The following is a 25,934-nucleotide window of genomic DNA, read 5'->3' on the forward strand; positions in this document are numbered from 1 at the left end:
TATTTATTATTATTATTATTTAATGTTTAACAATTTTTTTAGCAGACTAAGGATATAGTAATTCAAATCACAGAAAAAAACTCATCTGGAAAACTCCAGGTCCCAAACATGCCAGAAAATATATCCTATATTAACAAGATTCTTCCCAGTGTAAATATTTTTTCTGAAATTGAGACTGATATCCCTATTCAAATACTAAGGGGCAGATTTACTAAGCTTGAGTGAATTTTCGAATTTAAAAAAGTTTGAATTTCAAATTTTTGGGTACTTCGACCATCAAATAAGATATATTCGACCATTCGACTTCGATTCGAACAATTCAAAGTAAAAATCGTTCGACTATTCGACCATTCGATAATCGAAGTACTGTCATTTTAAAAAAAACTTCAACTTCATACTTCATACCCAAATTAAAGCTACCGAGGTTATGGGGACCTTCCACAGCACTTTTCTACGTTTTTTTTGATCGAGTAGAAATCCTTCGATCGATCACTAAAAATCGTTCGAATCGTTCGAACTATTCAATCATTCGATCGAAACTTTTGCGCTAAAATCCTTCGAATTCGATATTCGAATTCGAAGGATTTTGCTTCGAGGGTCGAATTTGAGGGTTTTTTAACCCTCGAAATTCGACTCTTCATAAATCTGCCCCTAATTGTTATTTTAAATGATAAGACATAATTAAAGGGATACTGTCATGTGAAAAAACATTTTTTTCAAAATGAATCAGTTAATAGTGCTGCTCCAGCAGAATTCTGCACTGAAATCCGTTTTTCAAAAGAGCAAACAGATTTTTTTTATATTCAATTTTGAAATCTGACATGGGGCTAGATATATTGTAAATTTCCCAGCTGCCCCAAGTCATGTGACTTGTGCTCTGATAAACTTCAATCACTCTTTACTGCTGTACTGCAAGTTGGAGTGATATCACCCCCTCACTTTCACCCCCCAGCAGCCAAACAAAAGAACAATGGGAAGGTAACCAGATAACAGCTCCCTAACACAAGATAACAGCTGCCTGGTAGATCTAAGAACAATACTCAATAGTAAAAACCCATGTCCCAATGAGACACATTCAGTTACATTTAGAAGGAAAAACAGCAGCCTGCCAGAAAGCATTTCTCTCCTAAAGTGCAGGCACAAGTCACATGACATGGGGCAGCTGGGAAATTTACAAAATGTCTAGCTCCATGTCAGATTTCAAAATTAAATATAAAAAAATCTGTTTGCTCTTTTGAGAAATGGATTTCAGTGAAGAATTCTGCTGGAGCAGCACTATTAACTGATTCATTTTGAATTTTTTTTTTCCCATGACAGTATCCCTTTAAGGGAAGCTGTAGGTGATAAGGTTATGCTGTGTAAATATAATTACCCATTTATACATCACATACCTTTCTAATTAAAGAGAAACACAGCAAGCAGTTTTCAGTGGCCAGGCCATGAGCTTGTGCCAGTTATTATGGCATATTGCCTGGATCTTTTTAACCCACAATATTAAATATGCAATATTACTATCACAGACTGTGTGCCAATATTGGTCAGAAAGAAGGGGAAAACTTGGCTATTGACTTGGTATTATGGCACGTTCCTCCTAGCTCCTGACAAGTTGTTTAATTGCCTATGTTTTACACACAGTTCCAGCTACTAAAGAAAATTCCACTTGACACGTCCAAGCTGCCTTAGATAAGTCTTTTTGCATTGATTTCAACACTTCTAAATGCTCTATTGATCTTTTCATTTTATTTTTCAGTAAGTGGAGCTGATGCTCATGACCAGTGCAAGGCAATCAATGCTTATTTCCACCTTTAGCCAGGGTAAGTCTCTTGCTAATTATATACAGAATGTAATTGAGCAAATACTCGGCATGAATCTCACTGCCCTGCTGGAGAAATCATTGTGACTTATTTGTTAAAGAAATGGCTCCTTTTAAAACGGTAGCACAAGAGGCATTTTAAATAGTACAGTTCACTCAGAAAGCAGTGGTGGTTAATGCCCCCTTAATCGCCTCTTAATGATTTAAAACAACCTTTAAATGCAGCTCTTTCACCCCAAATTTGAAATTCGAAGAAAGAAGAAGACGGAAGTGGATCGCACACACAGTTTTGCACTCTTTGACCAAATAAACTGTTAAAGCACCTCTATACACAAAGCTCTGTGAGCGGTTCCTATTTTGCATCTTGTAATATGCACAAAGGCAACTTTGTTTGCTGGTGTATCCAGGAGCAATACACACACAGCTGATTGCACTTCATTCATTTTCAAACCTGTTGCACTTTGTCTGGGCTAAACAATATTTTGCTATTATATCTATAAAACTCTCCACAATGTCATTTAATGGAGTTGTGTTTTATACAGAAATAATCACCATGCAATTTTAAAAAGTAGCAAAGAGAGAGATTAAAATTTAAAAGAAAACAGGAATAATTCCTACCTTAAGGGGCATGTAAAGGAAAAAAATAAAACACCATTTTTACTTTCTTTAATGAAAGAGAAACCTATCTCCAATATACTTTAATTAAAAAATGTGTACCGTTTTTATAAGAAACCTGACTGTATGCAGTGAAATTCTCCCTTCATTTACTGCTGTGGATAGGAATTGTCAGATGGTCCCTAACTGCTGAGCAGGGAAACAATCATACTTATGAACAGCAGGGGGAGCCCCCGCCTTACTTCCCAGTCATGCAGAACTCAAGCAGCTTTGTTTATGACGATCCCTAAGCAGCCCAGACCACACTGAGCATGTGCAAAGTCTTAGGGGCACATTTACTTAGGGTCGAATATCGAGGGTTAATTAACCTTATATGGGGACCTTCCCCATAGGCTAACATTGATGTTCGGTAGGTTTTAGGTGGCGAAGTAGGGGGGAGAAGTTTTTTTTAAAGAGACAGTACTTCGACTATCGAATGGTTGAATAATTTTTAGTTTGACTCGTTTGATTCAAAGTCGTAGTCGAAGTAGTCAATTCGATGGTCGAAGTAGCCAAAAAAAACGTTCGAAATTCGAAGTATTTTTTCTTCTATTCCGTCACTCGAGCTAAGTTAATGTGCCCCTTAGTCTTGCAAAGATGTATAACAAAGTTACAAGATGATGACCCCCTGTAGCCAACTTTGAAAGCATAAATCATTTGTTTGATTAGGCTTGTGGTGCAGTAAGTTCATGTTTATATTTAGTATACAAAATACAGCATTTCTAGCCTTATTATATTTTAGACTTTACCTGCCCTTTAAAGAGCATTGAAATATCCTTGTTGTCATTTTCCAGGGCCCAAAGAGTCTTCCTTGCCACCTTCTGTAAAAGGACATTTGGACCCTGGGTCGAACATTGCAGGATGGAGAAAGACAAGGGGTTTCTGCCAAAACAGGAAGGGTTGAAGCAGGAGAGGAAACAAGCTGAATTTTCTTTGGTAGCTATTCACAATCCAACAGACAAAATACAGGGCTAACAATACACTGACCCCTTGAGCTTAAAGGGATTGCTCACCTTCCAAAAACTTTTTTCAGTTCAGTTGTTTTCAGATTGTTCACCAGAAATAAAGATTTTTTTTTTTAATTACTTTCCATTATTTATTTTTTACTATTTTTACAAAATCTAAATTTAAAGTTGAATGTTCGTATCTCTGGCAGTCCAGTAATGTAGGTACAGACTCTAAACTGTTACAATTCTTCAACATTTAGGGGGTTATTTACTAAACTCTGAATGCAAAAATCACAAAAAATTTGTGATTTTTTTTTTTATAAAATCTGACATTAAAAATCATGATTTTTTTGGAATTTAGTAAACCCTGAGGATGGAAAAGTCTGAATTTGAAATCTTGCATCTCTGACCTGTCGAGGTTGCATATGGTTTTTTTTTTTAATTTTCTTAATGTGCGCTGGGTTTTTTTTTGTACAATACCCCGAAGTTTTCATCGTTTTCTAAATTTCCAGGTGAAAATTCAGAAAATCGGATGAAAAAATCTGAAAACAACAAAAAACAACTAGTTGTTTGAAGGTGAACAACCATTTAAAAGGATACTGTCATGGGAAAACATGTTTTTTTTTCAAAATGCACCAGTTAATAGTGCTGCTCCAGCAGACTGCAATCTACGCTGCAATCAGTTTTTCAAAAGAGTAAACAGATTTTTTTATATTTCATTTTCAAATCTGACATTGGGCTAGACAAATTGTTAGTTTCCCAGGTGCCCTCAGTTATTTGACTTGTGCTCTGATAAACTTCAGTCACTCTTTACTGCTGTACTGCAAGTTGGAGTGATATCACCCCCCTCCCTTCCCCCCAGCAACAGAACAATGGTTAGGAAACCAGATAACAGCAAAAATCACAAAACTTAAACAAGATCTCCTAACCCATAGCAACTAATTAGTCAAGAAAATCTTCTGCTCTCATGGTAGAAAGCAAACCATTTGATTTGTGGTTGTTTTCAATGGAAAAAAAGAAAGGGACATGATTACACTTTACAAGTACATTAGAGGACATTATAGACAAATGGCAGGGGACCTTTTTACCCATAAAGTGGATCACCGTACCAGAGGCCACCCCTTTAGACTAGAAGAAAAGAACTTTCATTTGAAGCAACGTAGAGGGTTCTTCACAGTCAGGACAGTGAGGTTGTGGAATGCACTGCCGTTGATGTTGTGATGGCTGATTCAGTTAATGCCTTTAAGAATGGCTTGGATGATTTTTTGGACAGACATAATATCAAAGGCTATTGTGATACTAAACTCTATAGTTAGTATAGATATTGGTATATATAGTGGCTGGTGCGAGTGTGTGTATTATGGATGCTGGGTTTCATGTGGAGGGGTTGAACTTGATGGACTTGATGGACTGGTCTTTTTTCAACCCAATTTAACTATGATTAGTTGCTATGGATTACTAGACCTGGTGCTGACAATGCAGCTTTTATTATATTTGCGCCTTAAGTCACAGAACTCATAAGAAAAAATCTTGCATTGCCCTATTGACCCATTATGGCGATGCCCATTAAAACTTACAGTCCGTTAATACAATTGTTCAGTTTAATTTAGCCAAGGATAGAATCACAGGGAGGTCCAAGGACTGTGTCCACTGATTTGTAGATACAGAAAACAATGCAGTCATTTATCAACCACATTTAAACCTGCCTGAATACCTTTGTGAAAAATTATCATATTCATCCCAATTAAATTACAATTATGGCATTGAAAGATTTTTTTCATACATTCTCTCCTGTAACAACATACTACTAAGCTAATGCACTATGAACTATACTAAAACTACAAAACAGTAGAGACTTCAAAGTGCCACACTATTAAAACAGCAATGCAAAATCATTCACAATTACTTTAAACACACTTTAAGACTATTAAAGTTTCATAAAATTTAGCACGTGCTGAAAATAAGATTATTCAATATTTTTCTTAGCAGACTTATGGCTGCAACTTTATATAAATAGATATATTGAATCAGATGTTCCATCGCTACTTCAGTATAGAGGCTGGCAATTTTACAAGGTTATGGTTCTCAGACAAAACCTTAAAAGGGGTGGTTCACATTTAAAAGAACAGTTCACATTTGCCTTGAAGATTTTCATTCATCCAGGTCATGGTATATCTAATATAGGTAAATCTAAAAACAACTGGATTTGCTGAGTAATCAATGAAGACGTTTCACTACTCATCCGAGCAGCTTCTTCAGTTCAACTGACTGGTGTGGGAAGTTCTCGACATATAAACTCTTCCACTAATCTAATCACAATGGCACATTGTAACTCTTCAAAGAGGTGACATCTGAAGAAATTCACAGAGGTGTAGATTCTGTGTAGTTACTGTAATAGAATTATCCAATGTGTCATGCAACTCCTAGATACAGGTGTTACTTGTGAGAGTTGCATGAATGGATGTGTGAAGTGTTCTGAAACCACCGGGTACAGATGTTAGAACAGCATTGTATGTAGTAGACAGGTGGTGTCGAAGGCCCCCGCCTCTGTTTAGGGATGGTTTCTCCACCTTGACATGAATCGCCTCTTTCACGCCTCGTCCAAACCAGCGGTCTTCTTTACACAAGATTTGGACCTTGCTATCTTCAAAGGAGTGTCCCTTGTCTTTTAAGTGAAGAAAGACAGCTGAGTTTTGCCCTGTAGAGTTCTCCCTCCTGTGCTGAGCCATTCGCTTGGTGAGCAGTTGTTTTGTCTCCCCAATGTATAGATCTGTGCACTCCTCGCTACACTGGACTCCGTATACCACATTGCTTTGTTTTTCTTTTGGTGTTGGATCCTTTAGGTGTACCAGTTTTTGTCTCAGTGTGTTGCTAGGTTTGAAAAACACCGGGACTTGGTGTTTGTTGAAAATCCTCCTGAGTTTCTCTGAAACTCCAGCTACATATGGTATGACTATGTTTCGCCTACTATGTGTCTCCAGGCGGTTATTTCTATTGGTGTTCCTGTTGGGCTTGGTTGCTGCTGTTTTGACAAAGACCCAGTCTGGGTAGCCAGACGCTTTCAAAGCTCCCCTGAGATGTTTTTGCTCTATGTTTTTTGACTCTGTATCAGTTGCCACACATTCCGCCCTGTGGTGCAGAGTTCTTAAAGATACAAAAATAATTTTATTAGACACTTACATAATAGCAGGTCTCCCTACGCATTTCGACCACATGAGTGGTCTTCATCAGGGGCCAAATATTATACAATTACAAAAAGTATAAAAAGGCAGAACAATTGTAAGCAGTTGACAGTTTAAATACCTTTTAGAAACTTATATCTGTCCCATAACCGCATGTATTTCGGCGTGTGACGTCATTTCAGCCTAGTGTAGGCTAATGACTGGAAGTATGCGTCTATATTACCCAGTGGAATGCACTCGCGTTCCATTCAGATTTGGCGCATGCGCAAAGCAATGGATGCACCATTATTTATATTAGCCAGTGGAACGCACTAGCGTTCCACACAGATTCGGCTCATGCGCAAAGCATGCCCTTCATACTAGAACATTGCAAATGACCATATAAAGTGATTAAAGCATAATATATGCCGAAAAAAAGAGGAAATGGGACTCACTCCCTATGTCAATTACTTAGTATATCCCTCTAGACTCTTCTCTTATGTCAAATTGACCCATAGCATATTCAAAGGAGTACTAATCATTGACCAAAGACATGGGAGGTAATCACATATTGGTGAACAACTGATTAAACAAAAAAATTGTGTGTGTAATCCTGTATGTCCAACAAGACAAAAAAAATAAAAATAAAGAAAAAATATTATAGAAAAAATATTATATCACCAAAAGTAAAAAGAAAAAAAGAAAAACCACATATATTTCTATATATCAAAAAAATTGAAAAAACAATCTAACCCCACAGTTATGCATCATATGTGTCTCAAAAGACACAATCCAAAAATTGATGTACTAATCAAAAGAACAGACATACCTAGCCCAGGAAGTCCCAGAATTTGAAGACCCAAAATTTGAAGAGGCAATTCCATGTATGCAGAAGCCGAGCAAGGACCCAAAATATAATAATTATCTGCTCTGTATGAAACAGGACAAATTCAATAGATCATTCAAGCCAGAGGGAGTCACAGTGTTTAACCAAAAAATCCACTCTGCTTCCCTGCGAGTTTTCTATCCAAACCTCCGGTTGAATGAGTGATCTGAATTTTTTTTTTAAAGTTCTAGGGTGGGCAGACGAAGTGCCCTAAATCTTGCCAAGAAACCCCCATGTTGGCTTATAAAAGAGGAAGGAATCTTAGGGACATGCTAGTTAAGGCAAACAACAAAGCACATTATTCTACTCCTCATTTTCTACAGAATCCACAACCCAGCAATTATAAGTGTTACAATTGTTCCATTTGTAATTGTATGATTCAGGGCACTTCGTTTGCCCACCCTAGAACTTTACAAAGATTTCAAATCAAACATAGGATTACCTGCCAATCAACATATGTGGTATATGTATTGGTCTGTCCATGTGGCCTGTATTATATAGGCAAGACAATACAAAAGCTAAAAGACAAATTTATTAAACATAAAAGTTTGATCAGATTAGAGAAAGAATCTACACCTACAGAGGGACTATCGAGAGCATTCTGAGCAGCTGTATCACTGTCTGGGCTGGGAACTGCACTGTCATGGGGCGCAAGACCCTACAGAAGATAGTGAAGACAGCAGAGAAGATCATAGGTGTCTCTCTACCTTCCATCATGGACATTCATACCACTCGCTGCATCCGTAAAGCCACCAGCATTGTGGCTGATCCAACACACCCCTCACACTCACTGTTCACACTCCTGCCATCTGGAAAAAGGTACAGAAGCATTAGGGCCCTCACTACCAGACTGTGACAGTTTCTTCCCCAAGTCAAAAGGCTCCTGAATACTCAGGGACTGGACAGATCCCTTTCACACACCCACTCCATCTGACCTTACTATATACCACAATGTTACACAGCCACTATACGCCATTGTATAAATAAATAGCCATTGGATACAATTGTTCTCTATAAGCACATTTGCACTTTGTCATGTTCTTTATCATGGTCTTACTACTATCATATCACAATGCTACACCCATCATGTCTGACGTTTAGCATTATTTACTTAACATATTACATCTGCTGAGTGTGCACTGTCTTGTCCTGTCCCTGCACTATGCTGTCCTGTCTTGCAGGAGTTGCATATTTTTGCACTTGCACTTTTTGTCTGTTGTCCAGTACATCTATGTTGTGTGTAGCACCATTGTCCTAGAGGAACGTAGTTTCATCACACTGTGTACTGTACAAACGTATATGGATGAAATGACAAAAAACTCACTCTTGACTTGACTCGACATTTAAAGCACATACTGTAGAGTGGAAGTTCTCCAATTTGACCAGTAGATGGCACTATAATCACACAGCAAACTGCATCAAGTTGCATTTGGTTTGCTTTGGAATAAGGAACTAGGTAACATTTTTTGCACCGTGTTAGACAATTGAAAAAAGTTATAGAGTAGAATGTTTGGTATGAAGCAGAGTGGTGTAAATGTGATACCTTTATTGGCTAATAAAACATTTCAATTCCTTCTTCAAAGCCAATTACAAAGAAACTATGTAATCACCCCGGAAATTCAAATTTATCGGATTATCGAACGAAAACCAGCGTCAAACAGCCTGAAGCTATCAAAAATCCTAAAGGTAAAAACATGGTTCAGTTGTTAAAGGGATCATCTGCTCTTGACTTCTGCCTGATTTCCACAGCTGGAGTATTTTCGGATTCAGATTTTTTCAAATTTTTTTTTCCTCTAAGAATTTCCCCTTTAAAAACTTGACCAAAAAAATGTGAGGTATAATAAATTCTAATTACCAGATCTGTGCCTTTAATGCTCTGAATGGGTGAAGCTATAATCACTAATGTGTGCTCAGCTCACATTGACAGTAACATGACGTGATAGAACAATAGAACGCAGCAATGCCTATATAAAAGAATGTTGCGATCATTCAGGGCTGCAACGGTAATTTTGATAAAAAAAAAAAGTTTTTCATTCCCAAAAAACAAACCCAGTAGTTTCCTGGAACTCTTTAATTTAATGGAGCTGCTGTGAATGCAACCGGAATGCAATTTCTAGTAGTTATGAATTTTACATTCAGAATAAATTGCACTGTGTGGAGAACTGCTTTGTTGTAATATTGGTGTGTAGGCTCCATCTCAGGTCATTCTGCCTGGTCATGTGCTGTCAGAAAGAGCCAGCACTTTAGGATGGAACTGCTTTCTGGCAGGCTCCTACTCAATGTAACGGAATGTGTCTCAGTGGGACCTGGATTTTACTTGAGTGTTGTTCTTAGATCTACCAGGCAGCTGTTATCTTGTGTTAAGGAGCTGCTATCTAGTTACCTTCCCATTGTTCTGTTGTTAGGCTGCTGGGGGGGGGAAAGGGTTGAGGGGTGATATCACTCCAACTTGCAGTACAGCAGTAAAGAGTGACTGAAGTTTATCAGAGCACAAGTCACATGACTGGAGGCAGCTGGGAAACTGACAATATGTCTAGCCCCATGTCAGATTTCAAAATTAAATATAAAAAAGTGTGTTTGCTCTTTTAAGAATAGGATTTCAGTGCAGAATTCTGCTGGAGCGGCACTATTAACTGATGCATTTAAAACAACATTTTTTCCCATGACAGTATCCCTTTAAACATGGAATTAGGTGAGGGAATGGTTAAAGGACTCAACCAGTCTAAGTGGGTGGGAAATGTTTCCTAAAAGTCAGAGATAGACTATCATAGTTTCCATTCAACTTAAGAAAACATACATTTGTATATGATATTTCGGGCACCTTTCACCAAACTGAATGAGCTCATGTCATAAACAGGAAATATTTTCTTAGCCTTTAAATATCTTGTATCTGTTATTTGTGTTCATACTTTAGAAAGTGCTTATTTTGGCCTCCTTCCATTGGCTGATGGACCATGCCCAGTGACAGTCCCGGATTTGTGGTGAGGCCACAAAGGCCTAGGCCTAGGGTGGAAAAATTTGAGGGGAGGCATGCCGCCATACATACAAACATATATTTTCATATCAGAGAATAAACAAGCCCATAAAACAATATAGTTTGTGGGCTGAGCCTGAGACTGGTTTTATGGTTTATTGATTGGCCATTTTTGGTGTATCAACCGCTGCTCAATCCCCAGTATCCACCTTTATTTCTGCTACACACGGCAATGTTTGTCAGGCAGGGATATTGTTCTTCCATTGCATTATTTATTTCATAGATTTCCAGGCAGGAAAACTCAGATGGGAGAAAAGTTTTATTGGTTTTAAGCAGCTTAATTATAAACCAAGCAGCATGAATGTTATTTCTACCCAGTAAGTATTATTTTGTTTATGGCAGGTTTGTGCAACATAAGTGAAAATGAAGCTGGACACTAGGGGTTACTGGGGATCATGTATAAGAAGAAATGAGTATGTTTAGATGCTGATTGGGAATATTTGAAACTGTGTGAGGAAGTCATTCCATTTTCATTTGCATCTCTAATGTGAAATGGCAGCGGGGGTATGCGAGGGGGGGGGAGACTTTGCATTCCTTCCAACGGAAGAAGGAGGAATTTTATAGGCACGGCTTTTGTAAAGTGGTAAATTTAATGTATTTAAATGAGCACTGCACTTTAGACAATATTGCCTTTCATTGTGATTTGTGATCTTTGCAGGAGAGGCGAGCATCTGTTCCTCCGCTCTCTTGTCTTAATCGTTCTGCTAGAGGCTTTGCCTCTCCTCGCTCTCTTTCTCTATCCATCGATTTTCCAACAGATTTTTTCTTGGCAATTGAAGGGACATTATACTGACCCATTTAGGGTTTAGAAAACAATACGCGCTTCCTGTTGAATAAAATAAGGCCTGGTAGAGTGAGCCAGTATTGCTCCATTTGCGCAAGGCAATATGGCCTCTGGAGGGTGATTTCGAGTCTGTGAATAAGGAACAATTATGAATGTCTTGTAAATAAGGAGCAATCATGGCTGTCCTAAGTACCATGATTAAGAACCACAGGCAACTGGCACAGAGATTAATTTTGCAGCAACAGGTGACATGGCTCAGTGTCTTTATGAGATCTAAGGTTTTGCCAGCAGCATTTGTATTCTCTGCTCATGACTGCAATTAGGAAATGATCAGTCTGAGAAATGGGCCCATGGGATTAGGCAGTACTGAAATCATCGCAGCACTGCTGACAGGGGTGCTTCTGATGGTTATCCCCCTTGCTGTCCCTAACAGAGTCCTGCCTCATTCGTGGTGCTCAATTCATCTTCAGATGAAGCTCCTGGAGAAAACAGAAGCCAGCTGGGAAAATTATATATTATAATATATCCCGATATAACTTTAAAAACTCAACTGTCGGCTACCTGTTTTCAGCAGCTGGAGCACCATGGTCCAGATACACCCTTTGGGGGCTATGACCTACAGTATATATAAAAAATATAATAAAGACGCCTGGGTGGTTATTTTAACAGAAGAGTATACACGGCATCAGTCTGCTCAGACAATGAGCAACTTTGGTCTCCAGCTCACAAAATAATCACTATAGGGGCAAATTCCTTAAGCGGCAAAAATGCGGCAGCGACGTCTTCGCACCCATCGCCACACTTCGCCAGGCGTAAATTCGCTAGGACAACGCTAATTCACTAAAGTGAGAAGTTGCATCCAGGGCCTGAACACTGTCGAATTTTCGCTAGCGTTACTTCGGCAATCAAAGCGAAGATGCGATAGCATTGCCTAATTTGCATACGGCGGGAAATTATAAAGTTACATGGACGTATATGTTGCAGCAAATACATTACATCACTCAAGTCCAGGGAACCTTAATAAATAAAATAGAGTTGTTATAATGCCCTACACATGAGCCCAGTGTATGTTCCATATGTTAGGAAATGTAGGGGGGAACCCGGGTACCCAAAAAAAATTTTTACGGACCTTTGAAGGCTATCACTCAGAAAAGAGGAAAAGACGCCATCGTTTTTTGCACTAAAAATTGAGGAAGTCCTATGTACTCCATTGCACTTTGCCTGGTTTGAGCTGGCGAAGGCAAGTCTGGCGAATGAGGTAACGTTCAGTAAAATCCACGTCTTAGTGAATTTGCAGAGTTACGTCCATTCGCCAGAGCGAAAATTCGGCTGTCGTTAAAGTGCGAATCAACGATAGCGTCTATCTCCTTCGCTAGCGAAGGTACATCTGCGCCCGTAGGAAATTGGCGAAGTTCTGAAATGACGTCACAATGGCGAATTTTCGCTAGCATTAGTCACTTCACCCTTTAGGGAATCTGCCCCTATGGTGTTACAGAAGACCAGAGAAGGGTGACCAGATTAAAAATCGCAATAGAGGATCTCGCTTATCAAGTTACAGTAGAAACCTCATTTTTCGTTTTTCAGGGGACCAGGAAAAAATTATGGAAAATCAGGGAAAATTTAAAATCAGGGAAATGTGTTTCTTCAAGTACTGAAAGGATTTAAGCACAGGAGTCAGTTTAACTATGAGATAAAATATTGTGTTAATAACAAGGGTTAAGCTTTACAGTGTTAATGTTACACTATGGGGCATGTGCGAGACTCAGTCAGTCACATACACAACCTAAAGCAATAAGTGATTGGTGCAGGACTGTATAAGGGCCAGACTAATTGGAATAGTTAGTTAATCTGGTTAGTTTTTTAAACTTCTTTATTTAACAAATAACATTCATAGAGGAAAAAAAGAAGCTTTTGGGAACATAAGAACAAAGTTTTGATGTAAAATCTGGGGAAAAAATTACTTAAAATCAGGGAAATGCACTCGTTGAAATGCATTATAAATTGTTGATAAATAAAAATATAAACTTCATGTAAATTAATATCAATCATTTGTTTTCATTAAATTCCCTTTAAATGTAATAGCTTGCTAAAGCAAAACAAGGATTCAACCTTTTTTCTTGCAATTTGTGGATAAAGTGATTGGATGAGTAAACTCTCTCTCATTTAAATAACTGCCAATATGCTGATAACTGAAGCACACTGTGCAGAGCAGCCTGTATTACTAAATGTATCTACTAAAAAGCCAATCACATATATCTATATCAACAATATAAAGGAAACTCCACTTATTCATAGGGTATGTTTTCCCTTCAACACACATTTAGCATGGTGGATTTTCCAGGATCCGTTGCTGCTTTGATGAATACTGCTGGGATTTAAACTCTGTTTAATGGGTTCAGGACGAGGGTTTTAAATGCATTACATTGGATTATGGTGTCTTTAAACCAAAATGCTGTAATTGCTTTCTGCAGAAATTTCACATACTGGATTCAAACAGTGCCCAGTCCCTGCTTTGCCATTGTTCTTGCATATTTTGTGCTTCCCTAGAGGGAGGCTTTGTATTGCATTGCCCATATCTACACAGCAACAATATTTAAAGGGGAAGTTCACGCTTTGTATGTCATGGATGGAGCTATTCTAAGCAATTTTTTAATTGTTTATTGTTTTTAGAATTTTAGATTTTTTTTATTTTTATTTATTAGACTTCCTAGCTTCTTTCCAGACTGTCAACAAAATGTTTTCTGGTTGTCGGGTTCACTAACCTAAGCCAGGGGCAATTCTCTTCAAGGAGGTTCCGAGGCAGCACCTGTAATGCCACCCCCCCCTCCCCCAGTGCAATTGCTCTCTCTTGCACTAGAAGAGGCAAATTTCCAGTTAAAAAACAGAAATTAGGCTCTTAAAGTTACTAGGCTGCATTCTACCGCCCCTGGGAACTTGTATGGCGATGCCCCTCGAGGCTAGTGTTTCAACTTGTCTCACTGCTGCAGCACACGAAAAGACACATTAACTGTGTGGCTTCAATGTTATTTTTCTTTAGCCTTAAATTACTATAATTTGGTTAAAAGTTTATTGAATTAGCCATATAAGGTGTAATGTGACCCATGTTACATAGAAGACTATTAGAAGTCATTTGGAAGCGCCATCACCTTTAAAGGAGAACTAAAGCTTAAGAAAAGAAGTAGACTAGAGATGTTGTACATGATGTTTTGGGCTTCTGTACCAGCCCCAGGCAACCACAGCCCTTTAGCAGGGAAGATCTGTGTCTCCAAAGATGCCCCAGTAGCTCCCCATCTTCTTTTCTGCTGATTCACTGCACATGCTCTGTGCTGCTGTCACTTACTGAGCTTAGGGACCCACTCACAATATACAGTACACATATAAATGTGACAATATAAGGCTGATTAGTAATTAATACAAATAATTACTACATGGCAGCACAGAAACCAGTGCAACGAGCATCAGAATTTAATAATCAGCCCTGTAGCATCAGCTTATATTACAGGCCAACCTCATTTTCTGCTTGATAATTTGCGACAACCCCTAAGTTTAGCTTCTCAACAGCTGCTCAGAGCCCACTGAGCATGTGAGTGTCACAGACACTTTCCAAGATGGTGACCCCCTGGGACAAGTTTGAAGTCCTGGATCATTGCTGCTATTGACAAGCTGAAACTTTAGCCTCGTGCAATACATTCAGCATATAAAATATGCCATTTTTAGCCATATTCATTTTTAGGGTTTAGTTCTCCTTAAGCAGGCCATGGGATGCCAAATAGATTTCTAATACCCTTATATTTTGGGATAAGGGGAATATTGTCTGTTATTATAAAGTGTTCTATGTATGGGCTCATGGTAAGAAGGTGTATGGTGGAAGAATAATGAAACTGTGAGGTTCCAGAACATGTCCCATGCCATACAGTGGCACTGAGTCAGTAGGATGCATGTAATGCCCAGTGGGCAGCGTCTGAGTACAGTTCATCAACAAACATTATAGGAGGTGGACCAACATTGCATAAAAAGTAAATCTATTGTAGGAGCTGACATGTTGCCAATTATTTTTTTTCTTTGGCATGGCTGATTGTGAGGTAGAGGCTATTGCCCAACAAATAAAAACATACAGGTTGGACAATCTTATGTTTATACAAAATAAATATGAAATATGTTAGGCTTTTTCACCATTAAAAATGGCCATGACATTAGCTGCCTGCCCACTGCCACCATACACCATACATACATACATACCATATATACACTCAGGTAGTTGTAGCTTTGCTTTTCAACAGAGCAGGCTAAAACTAGAAAGGACTGCCACTGTCTTACTAATAAGCTGACTAGTTAAATGCCGAGAGCTGATCAGTACAGACTTCTAGGGCAAAATAATGAAGCTTTATACCCAACAACCCAGAATCCTGCCCCCCCTGCCAATCATGATACATTTTGGTGTTCTCTTATATAGCACAGGGCCATCTTCAATTTAAGTTTATTCCCTAAAATGCAGATTTAGCTTTCTGTCTGATAGCCAAGTTATCAAATCAATGGGCCAATGAGTGTAATAAAGGCACAGATGAAACACAGTGGAATGTACTCCTGTTAGTCAATGAGCTATTGCATTTGCCTATTTACTAATCACCCGTGCCTGGCTGAGATGGCAGCTTACTTGTCAATATTTGGAGAGAAAAAGGACAACCTCTGCAAGTACTAACTCAACTACAGATAAACTCAGGGCCTAAGGGGCCAAACATTCATATCTGATAAGGCCTGATTTGACCCACAAATTGTTGTTTATAAAACAGGTGTTTTTGGCCATAAATGTTATACCCATGACACCATCCTCACTGGTATCTGGATGCCAGCTGATTTTTAAATGCTTTTGTTTCCTAATAGCAGGGGTTAACATTACAGGAAGCAGCGGACTGACCTGTAACCAACTTTAATGGGGTTAAAGAGAGTTAAATCAGGGTGTCTCCCTGTCAGCACACAGCCGAGGCACCCCACCCAATGAAGTTGTCAAAAGCACATCCGTTGAATTATGTTATTAATTAAGTAAAAATGATGCCATTATTTTTCTGCACCATGTTTGCTCATGGGCAGTGAGCAGCGACTTGCAGTTTTTGTTAAAAGAAGTAAATGGGGCATTAAAAGGACTCAAAATTCAGTGGAATGATGGAAGCAATTATCTTACACACTATTTCATTATTACTATAGTGTAAAATATAGTGATAGCTATTTGGTATCATGATGATATATAGGGGAGTGGGGGTTGATATGGAGCCCAAAAGCCCCTCAGCAGCACTTTCAGTTTTGTAGTGGCACTTAGTGGGCATTAGAGACTTTATTCTCATTTAAAGCAGAGGGTAGGGCCACATCGCTATAACACATTTCAACATGACATTAAAAAACAGGCGTAAAGTTCCTTTTTCACTTATTCCTCCAAAAGTGATGCAGAATCAGATACGCTGCCAAGTGTCCTGTGCAGCACTGCATGGGGGAGTATTAGTGACTAGTGAGCTCCTGCAGGTGACAGCAAAATCTGTCATTGAGTTTTCCCATTGCCCCCATCCATTTGCACCCTGACCTTGCCTAGGGAGGGGGACTTGGCACACAGATTGGCACTAGCAGAGATTAGAGATTGGTACTATCAGAGATTGGCACTAGCAGATATTAGAGATTGTCACTAGCAGAGATTAGAGATTGGCACTAGCAGAGGTTAGAGATCGTTGTCACTAGCACAGATTAGAGATTGGCACTAGCAGAGATTATATTTTGGCACTATCAGATATTGGCACTAGCAGAGATTAGAGATTGGCATCAGAGATTGTCACTAGCAGAGATTATCACTAGCAGAGATTGTCACTAGCAGAGATTAGAGATTGTCACTAGCAGAGATTAGAGATTGGCAGCAGAGATTAGAGATTGGCATCAGAGATTATCACTAGCAGAGATTGTCACTAGCAGAGACTGGCAGTATCAGCAGCAGAAGACAAGCCCGTGGTGCCCAGAATAAGTGATCTGAGAGGGAGCAGTCAGAAGCAGCCCTGACAATCTGTGCGTCTGGATTCCTCCCCCTTTTCTAGCCCACACCCCCCAGTGCTGCTGCTGCTGTTAGACTGACTGTCAGCTCAGAGCGCGCGTCGGAGCAACTGACAGCTTGGGGGGGACTCGCTGCTTGTGCCCCTGGAGGCTGGTGCTTCTCATTATTATCTCGGCACTCCTTGTCTTCTCACCTGCCTTTGTTCTTATCGCTGTCCCTTCCCCCATTACGTGCTCTGTGCCTCTCTGACCCCTCAGCACCTTGTGTCCCCCTCCAGCCCCTGCCCTTGTCCCTTGTCCCCTGGCTGGACGTGTCCCTGGGAGAGGTGAGGAGCTGACCGACGTGCCGCCTGGGGGTGCTGCTACTGGCATGGGAGTCTCATGGAGCCGCTGTTTGTAACACACGCCGGGACAGAGCGTCACACCGGACACTGACTTCTCCGCTAAGGCTGCCGGCACCTCAGCACCATGAACACCAGCTGTAAGTACCTACACTGTCCCACTCACCCCCCTCCAGCCTACAGCAATATGGTCTGGCCTTAATGTTCTCGCCTCAAGGGTCAATGGCAAAGGCGATGTGTGTGTGTGTGGGGGGGACGGACACGACTGTTGCTATGCGTGCCTGCCAGCCTATAGCCGGGGATTCTGGGAACTATAGTTCAGCAACAGTTACTGGGGTCCCTAGGTTAGCTAATACCCGTCCCTCAATGGAGCTTTCATACATTTTTTAGAGTGGGTTGTTATTACATCTGTTAATAAACTACAACTCCCAGAGACCAATTTCTCAGCACATCCTAGAGTTCAGGGTAAAGCTGAAGAAGTCCAGTCTTTAACACCTGTGCAGCAGTTGGGAGTAAAGGTCAACTGCATCCAGGGACAGAAAAATTGATAGAGACATAATAGATGAGAGAGAGAGAGAGAGAGAGAGAGATAGATGATAGATAGATAGATAGATAGATAGATAGATAGATAGATAGATAGATAGATAGATAGATAGATAGATAGATAGATAGATAGATAGGGATTAGAGATAGATATTGATTGTAGACAGACAGACAACCAGACAGAAAGATAGATAGATAGATAGATAGATAGATAGATAGATAGATAGATGGTAGATAGATGAATAGATAAAGAGAGAGAGAGAGAGAGAGAGAGAGAGAGAGAGAGAGGTCCGGACTGGGAATCAAAATAGGCCCCAGCAGCCCAATAAATAGTGACTGTCTATGGGAACTTACAGCAGCCCCTCTGGCATTTGCCAGAACCCACAGATTGCCAGTTTGGGTCTGGATAGATAGATAGATAATAGATAGATAGATAGATAGATAGATAGATAGATAGATAGATAGATAGATAGATAGATGATAGATAGATAGTTTATAGAAAGATAGATAGATAGATAGATAGTTTATAGATAGTTTATAGATAGATAGATAGATAGATAGATAGATAGATAGATAGATAGATAGATAATAGATAGATAGATAGTTTATAGATAGATGGCTTATTTCCTGTGGGGCTGCTTGTATTGCAGCGGGCCCTATGATCTCACCAGCTGTATGTCCCATTGTACTCACGCTGTGCGTGCTGTGATTAAGAGCAGTGCATCTGTGCAGCAGGAGCCTCCCACTTAAGGCACCAGTTTAACTGACAGGCACATGGGCCCAGTCGTGATGCTAAAATATAATGGTGTAATGGGGTGCAGATATTGAAATAAAGAAAATAAAGGGAAATATAAATAGCATTTTGCCTGCTGCAATAGTTCATTATTTAGATATATATGTGTGTGTATATAGAGAGCGAGGCAGGGATGAACTAGTCTCTGAAGCAGGTAATTTAGGCGCCAATCTACACTTTGTATCTCTCCCTTTTTGTTGAAGTGCTGTAACATGAGAATTTAGCACATCCGCCTTTTTATGACTGTTGTTCTGTATTTCCAGTGTTACTGGCAATGTGTCATTACCTAAGGGTTTTGCATTTTCTTTGAAATCCCTTGTCCCCCGGTGCCTCTGGTTTTCCTTGTTCATTTGATTTTTTTTTTGAGTATTTGTGATGATCAGAGGCCTGTTGGTATCTATATAGTGACATGTGTCTGAATGCAGCCTTCACAGCCATGTCACAGAGAATGTTCAGCAACGCATGGGCCACACAATTCTACACTTTCCTATTTGATCAGATTGGTATCGACATATTTTTAATGATCTGAAATATTTAATTGGCAGGATAGTATGATGATTATTATGGGAGAGGCCAGGCCAGAGCAAATGCCCAGCGAATGATCTCCCCTGTAAGAGGGTTATATGCTCAGTAGGTTAAGCTGTTATTAGTGTGTGACTGGCTAATGGTTGTGTTCTGTCACATGTCATTTTATCTCTTGCCTCTGAATGTAGGGAACCTTCTGGCCTGTGTTACAGTTAGGGATGCACCATATCCACTATTTCGGATTCGGCCGAACCCCCGAATCCTTTGTGAAAGATTCGGTTGAATACCGAACCGAATCCGGACCCTAATTTGCATAGGCAAATTACGGATGAAAAGGGGAAAAATTTACTTCCTTGTTTTGTGGTGAAAAGACATGTAAATTCCATCCCCACCCCTAATTTGCATATGCAAATTAAGATTCCGATTCGGTTCAGCTGGGCAGAAGGATTCGTCCGAATCCAAATCCTGCTGAAAAAGGCCGAATCCCGAACCGAATCCTGGATTCGGTGCATCCCTAGTTACTGCCTTCTTGTGAATATTCAGTTAAAACTGGGATTATATGGAAAGTAGGGGTGTCTCCTTGGAAGGTATTTAGCCTGTGAAATACCAGTCAAGGACTGGGCCGCTATTACATATTTACTGGCAATGTTACATTTGTAATCCCCACCATTCATCCCCCAGTTAGACTCTGATCCACACCAATCACTCCCTCCCACTCCCCCTCTATACCCTCTATACCACCAGCCTGATATAATCTTGCTGATTTTCATCCACCTATCTGTTGGGCAAATCATTGGGAAGGCCCCACATACAGGCAAATAAGCTGCCAACTTGGTCTGGAGGGGCCTCTTTATGTCAGCACAGTTCTGTATTATTACTATTATTATTGTGATTATTATCATCATTATTAGTAACAAGTATTATGAAGTGCCACTTACAGCTCCCAGAATCCTCAGCCAGACATAGGAGAAGTTCAGTTATGGTGATAATGACCAAAAAGAATGAACATGTTGTTGTGTACAGTTATTCTAAAGGTGTCTTGTCCTTTCAACTGCAGTGGAAAACTTTCTGGAATTTAAGGGTCGTTCCAAGTTTTTATCGGGTCACATTTTACCGTACCTGTCTACTAGTTTTTTGTTTCCATGGTTTTTCCATTTAAAAACAAAGTGACATACTCTGTATGGCATTTTTCCTATTGTTGATAACTGGATCTTAATTTCTGTATGACCTTTCCGTGCAGAGGAAAGTTGGAGAATTTCATCTGAAACAGACTGTAGCTCAACAAATAGTTCCTGTGCCATGCTTCATTGATTTATGTTCCTATAAACCTATTTTATGACTATAAAGCAAAATGGTGTAATTGTGCAACATAGGAGCACATTACAGAACATCATTATAGTGTTCTCCTTTGGGTGACTGTACACAGGCCAGTCCAATACAGGGTGGGACCCATTGGCAGATTACATTTTCCATTTTGCCCAGTTCACAAACTAACCAGTAGCCTTGGTATATGGATATTGGTCGGGATCATCTGGCCAAAGGAGTTAAGTGATATTCTATAAGGCCTTTTTACCCCATTTAAATATCCATATCTGTGTTTAAATTTTCCTTGCAATCTGCTGTTTATGCTGGAGACTGGAATACTCGGCACATGCAATGTCATCACAGAACATTTTTCAGCAGGTGTCAAGATGTTTCTGGTTGTGTAGAGAGCATTTCATGTGTGAGTACTAAAGGGCAAACACATTGGAGACATTTTTGTCATTTTTCCTCCGCTGATTGATGCCTCCTTTCGACTGCCATATAATTTATATTGCTCCATTAATCCAAGTGACATGGCTTTATCTGACATCACTGCAAAATAAATGCTTCCCAGAATGGCTGTGGCAGATTACTAGTCAAGAAGACGATACAGGGCGGTCTTTTGACCCATAATCTAACCTTTGTTAAAGCGCAGCATTAATGGAATATCCATAAAGTAACCTGCCCTATAGAGGATCAAATTATGAGATGGTTAGAATTCGACTGATTACTTTGATCTCCACAGATTCCTTTCAAGGTCGGAAGGAGACGTTCTGAATGGTGTTTCCGTGCTTCTTTATACATTATGGATGTATCCTTGCAGAGTTTTACTTAATGAGCTGTCGTCACAGGAAAAAAAACACATAAGGAGGTCTAGCTTGCACCCTCAATGGATGTAAATTGTTAATGACACAGTGTAATATAGACTGTGCCCGGAATGTGCTCGGGCAGCAGAAATCCACACAGTCTCCTTCCTGTGCCAGTGATGTGTTAATGCACAGCACCCACTTATAATTGCTCCAAAAAATATTAAGATCTAAGTCATGTCACTGAGGATTCTGTGAGATACAATTCATCACAGCTACAAGTCTATGTGATGGCTCTGAATGGGCATATGACACATAAAAATGTAAAATGCAGTTTTAAAGGATAATAGTGAGATATAATAAATCCAAGATGCACTATAACCTATAGTGGGGCAACATCACATAGAATCATGTGCAATTAGAATGGGGGCTAAGGGAAACATCTCTGTCACCAAGTCCATCCGTGAACTGGATAATTTATTGTTTGTTCCGAGGGAGATCGGTACTGATGTTGTGACTTCACAGCCATATGTTGCATTGTGTAGGCCTGCAGACATCACTGGGGCAATAACGTAATGGCCACTCGGTGACATGATAATGCCCAGCTGTACCCTGGCACCGATCGAGGCAAGATGTTTTCTATGAAGCATGCCGCTTGAATTGGAGCCTTTATATTTTGATAATTCAAACAATCCCATGTAAAGAATAGAAAACAATTTTCAGCAGGCAATACTAAATATGAAATAAAACTGATCAGTTTTTTTCTGCATTAAGAGTTTGTGCTCACTCCTGTAGGTGGTGATCCAATGTGCCAGTTGAGAACAATTGCCGCCTGGGTTGCTTTGCAGTGAAACACATAAAATACACTGTACAAACTGCCTGCTAATGACAATTCAGATACGTTGTTATTATGTTTTATTGATATTATTATTGGATATATTTGAACCGTAAAAATCAGTTTTCAATCACAATGGAAGAAAATTGCTATATAGTGAAAACTAGACAAATACATTTTAGGGTCAGGACACATGCTCAGATTATGGGAGATTAATCGCCCGGCGACAAATCTCCTCTTCTTCAGAATGACTAATCTCCCCAAACTGCCTCACCGGCGGGATTGCACTCGGAGCGCTTTGTTTTCTGAAGTCGCCCGAAGTTACCTCGCGATGAAACTTCGGGTGACTTTGGAAAACTAAGTGCTCCGAGTGCCATCCCACAGGCTATTTACATTCTAGCCGGTGGGAGGCAGTTTAGGGAGATTAGTCGCCCCGAAACAGGAGATTTGTCGCCGGGCGACTAATTTCCGCGAATCTGAGCATGTGCCCTGACTCTTAAGGATATGCATAGTCTGGAATTATCTGTTTTGTTCTTGAGTTTCAGAAACAAGCCTTAGGCTAATGTTGCACAGGTAACATACAAGGAAAAGCAGTGATTGATGGCTTGCTTACGTTAGTGACTTTGTTAGATAACATCTGATGCCTTGGAGGCTGTTCACACTAGCAACTGTGGTGGTTGGTAGCAGCAACTTTTAAAGGAGATACAAACCCAAACATATAATTTAGCCCGATAAAGGAAATTGCCATTGCCAGGAACTCTCCATTATACATTGACTAGTTCAGAACAATGTAGCATTACAATAGTAAGAAGAAGCATGGGACGGAGCTGAATTGCTACATATTTTCAAGAGACAGAACCGGCAGTGCAGAAATAGACAGACATGAGTGCAAGTATACAGAAGCTATTTTGGATCCATTGTCAGGCTGACACTGTGCTTCCCGGTGCAGTATCAGGAGAAGACAGGCTGAAAATAAACCCCACATGGCATTACTCTAAGATCTATCCCTTGTTATTTACCAGAGTCAAAGTCAAGCCAAAGTACAGTGGTGGGCACACCTAGGGCTAATTTAAATACTCACACAGTTCTTTCCATCAGTAGTTTATACACATATAAGCATAGTGTAGCTAGTCCAGCTGTCCGTCAGGTGCTCCGTCCATGCACCTATGTGTACCAATGTATAAATTCAAAGCGGAGGACAAAAGGACAATATGCAGGATGACTGCCAATGTGCAATTTATTGCTGTTTCGGGTCCGATCAAAAGACTGGTAGCAACAAGCCGACATGCCAAGTTATCAGTAGACATACTTCATTAAATGTCGTTTCCCTACAGACTGCACTCATGGCATTGTGATATGCTTAGATCCAAATCACTTCCAGAACTTCTGTATTTTGCAGCCTAGGAATCTATAAATTATATTATCTTCTCCTGTATAACATGTAAAATCAATGAGATCATCAGCTGAGTGGCACAAAGGTAAAGATGAAGCCTTCCATGATGAAGAGGGTTACATTTTTGGTTTTGTTATCACGCAGAACTAAATCACTGTATTTAAAACAGATTTGCAGAGAAGATGTCTTGAAATTGTCATTACAATTTATGCAATGTAAAAAGTTGCAAGATTGCCATTATAAATCTCTAGGCAAAACTGATACTTGTGTTGTGATTAAACAGATGCTGGAATTGTGGCAGTGTGAACAGACATGTGAGTGGAAATACATGGAATGTCTGGAATTCTAGAATATCACTGAAAACAGTTTGTGGAAGTGTGATAGGACTGTTATATAGTGCGATAAGACTAATATATAGTATGAAAGGTTAATTATATAATGTGATATGGCTGTTATAAAGTGTGATAGGGCCAAAATATAATGTGATAGGGCTAATATATAGTGTGATAGGGCTGTTATATAGTGTGATATGGCTAATATATAGTGTGATAGGGCTGTTATATAGTGTGATATGGCTAATATATAAGTGTGATAGAACTGTTATATAGTGTGATTGGACTGTTATACAGTGTGATAGGGCTAATACTGTATATAGTGTGATAGGGCTGTTATATTATGTGATATAGTGTGATAGGGCTGTTGTATTTTAACTATTTGTATAATACACAAAAGCCATAAATGTAAATTATATCCTTATAAATGGTGAGTTCTGATGTAATTTCTGTCACATGACTTACTGAAACTTGTGTATTATAATAAATAAAGTACCCCCAGTTGCAAAATATGAGGATATCAGAAGTTACCTCGGAGTTCCATGACCTGTATAAAAGCACTCGGCCTACGGCCTCGTGCTTTTATATGGTCATGAAACTCCCCTGTAACTTTTAATATCCTTATAGTTTAAAAAAGGGGTACTTTATTCACTATGTATAGTGTGATAGAACTGTTATATAGTGTGATAGGGCTAATACATAGTGTGATAGGGCTGTTTTACAGTGTGATAGGGCTAATATATAATGTGATAGGGCTAATATATAGTGTGGTAGGGCTATTATATAGTGTGATAGGGCTAATATATAGTGTGATAAGGCTATTATGTAATGTGATAGGGCTGTTTTACAGTGTGATAGGGCTATTATATAATGTGATAGGGCTAATATATAATGTGATATGACTAATATATAATGTGATAGGGCTAATATATAGTGTGGTAGGACTGTTATACAGTGTGAAAGGGCTAATAAATAATGTGATAGGGCTAATATCTAGGGCAGTGATCCCCAACCAGTAGCTCGTGAGCAACATGTTGCTCTACAACCCCTTGGATGTTGCTCTCTGTGTCCTCAAAGCAAGTGATAATTTTTGAATTCCAGGCTTGGAAGCAAGTTTTGGTTACATAAAAACTAAGTGTAGTGCCACGTAGAGCATCTTGTAGGCTGCCAGTTCACATAGGGGCTACCAAGTAGCCAATCACAGCCCTTATTTGGCACCCCAAGGGACTTTTTAATGCTTGTGTTGCTCCCCAAATCTTTTTACATATGAATGTGGCTCACGGGTAAAAAAGGTTGGGGACCCCTGATCTAGTGTGATAGGACTGTTATATAGTTTGATATGACTGTTATATAGTGTGTTAGGGCTGTTATATAGTGTGATAGGACTGTTATATAGTGCGATAGGGCTGCTATATAGTGTGATAGGGCTGTTTTATAGTGTGATGGGACTGTTATACAGGGTGATAGGGAAGGGGCTATAACTAGGTTAAAATCTACACTCACACTGTAGCTGAAACACCCTGCTTGCCATAATCTTGCAGCTACAGGGAGGCCCAAGGTACAGAAGTCCCAATAGGGTTCTTGATTAATGCTGACTTTACATAAAAAGTATACATGCAAAAAATAACAGCCATCTTTCCCAAGGTGTAGACTTTTTTTTGGGGGGGGGAATATATTTTTCTGCAGTTACTGTTACTTTTTTATACTTTTTTATACAGTCATATAGTCAGAGAAGGTGAATTGTAGGATATATACAAA

The 25,934-nt window shown here is 39.5% G+C and overlaps 1 protein-coding gene across 10 annotated transcripts in view; it reads left to right on the forward strand.

Annotated features, from left to right (window-relative positions):
• The first annotated feature begins 17,389 nt into the window (after positions 1-17,389).
• Positions 17,390-25,934, forward strand: part of ablim3.S (actin binding LIM protein family member 3 S homeolog) — a 164,361-nt gene continuing 155,816 nt past the window's right edge. For all 10 annotated transcript variants that reach the window (XM_041588712.1, XM_041588713.1, XM_041588714.1 and 7 more), the window contains exon 1: positions 17,390-17,787. In XM_041588712.1, the coding sequence (XP_041444646.1) occupies positions 17,775-17,787 (13 nt within the window). In that variant the 5' untranslated portion in view covers positions 17,390-17,774. The remainder of the gene's footprint in view (positions 17,788-25,934) is intronic.

Source organism: Xenopus laevis, chromosome 3S (assembly GCF_017654675.1).
Source record: "Xenopus laevis strain J_2021 chromosome 3S, Xenopus_laevis_v10.1, whole genome shotgun sequence".
NCBI classification, from domain to species: domain Eukaryota; kingdom Metazoa; phylum Chordata; class Amphibia; order Anura; family Pipidae; genus Xenopus; species Xenopus laevis.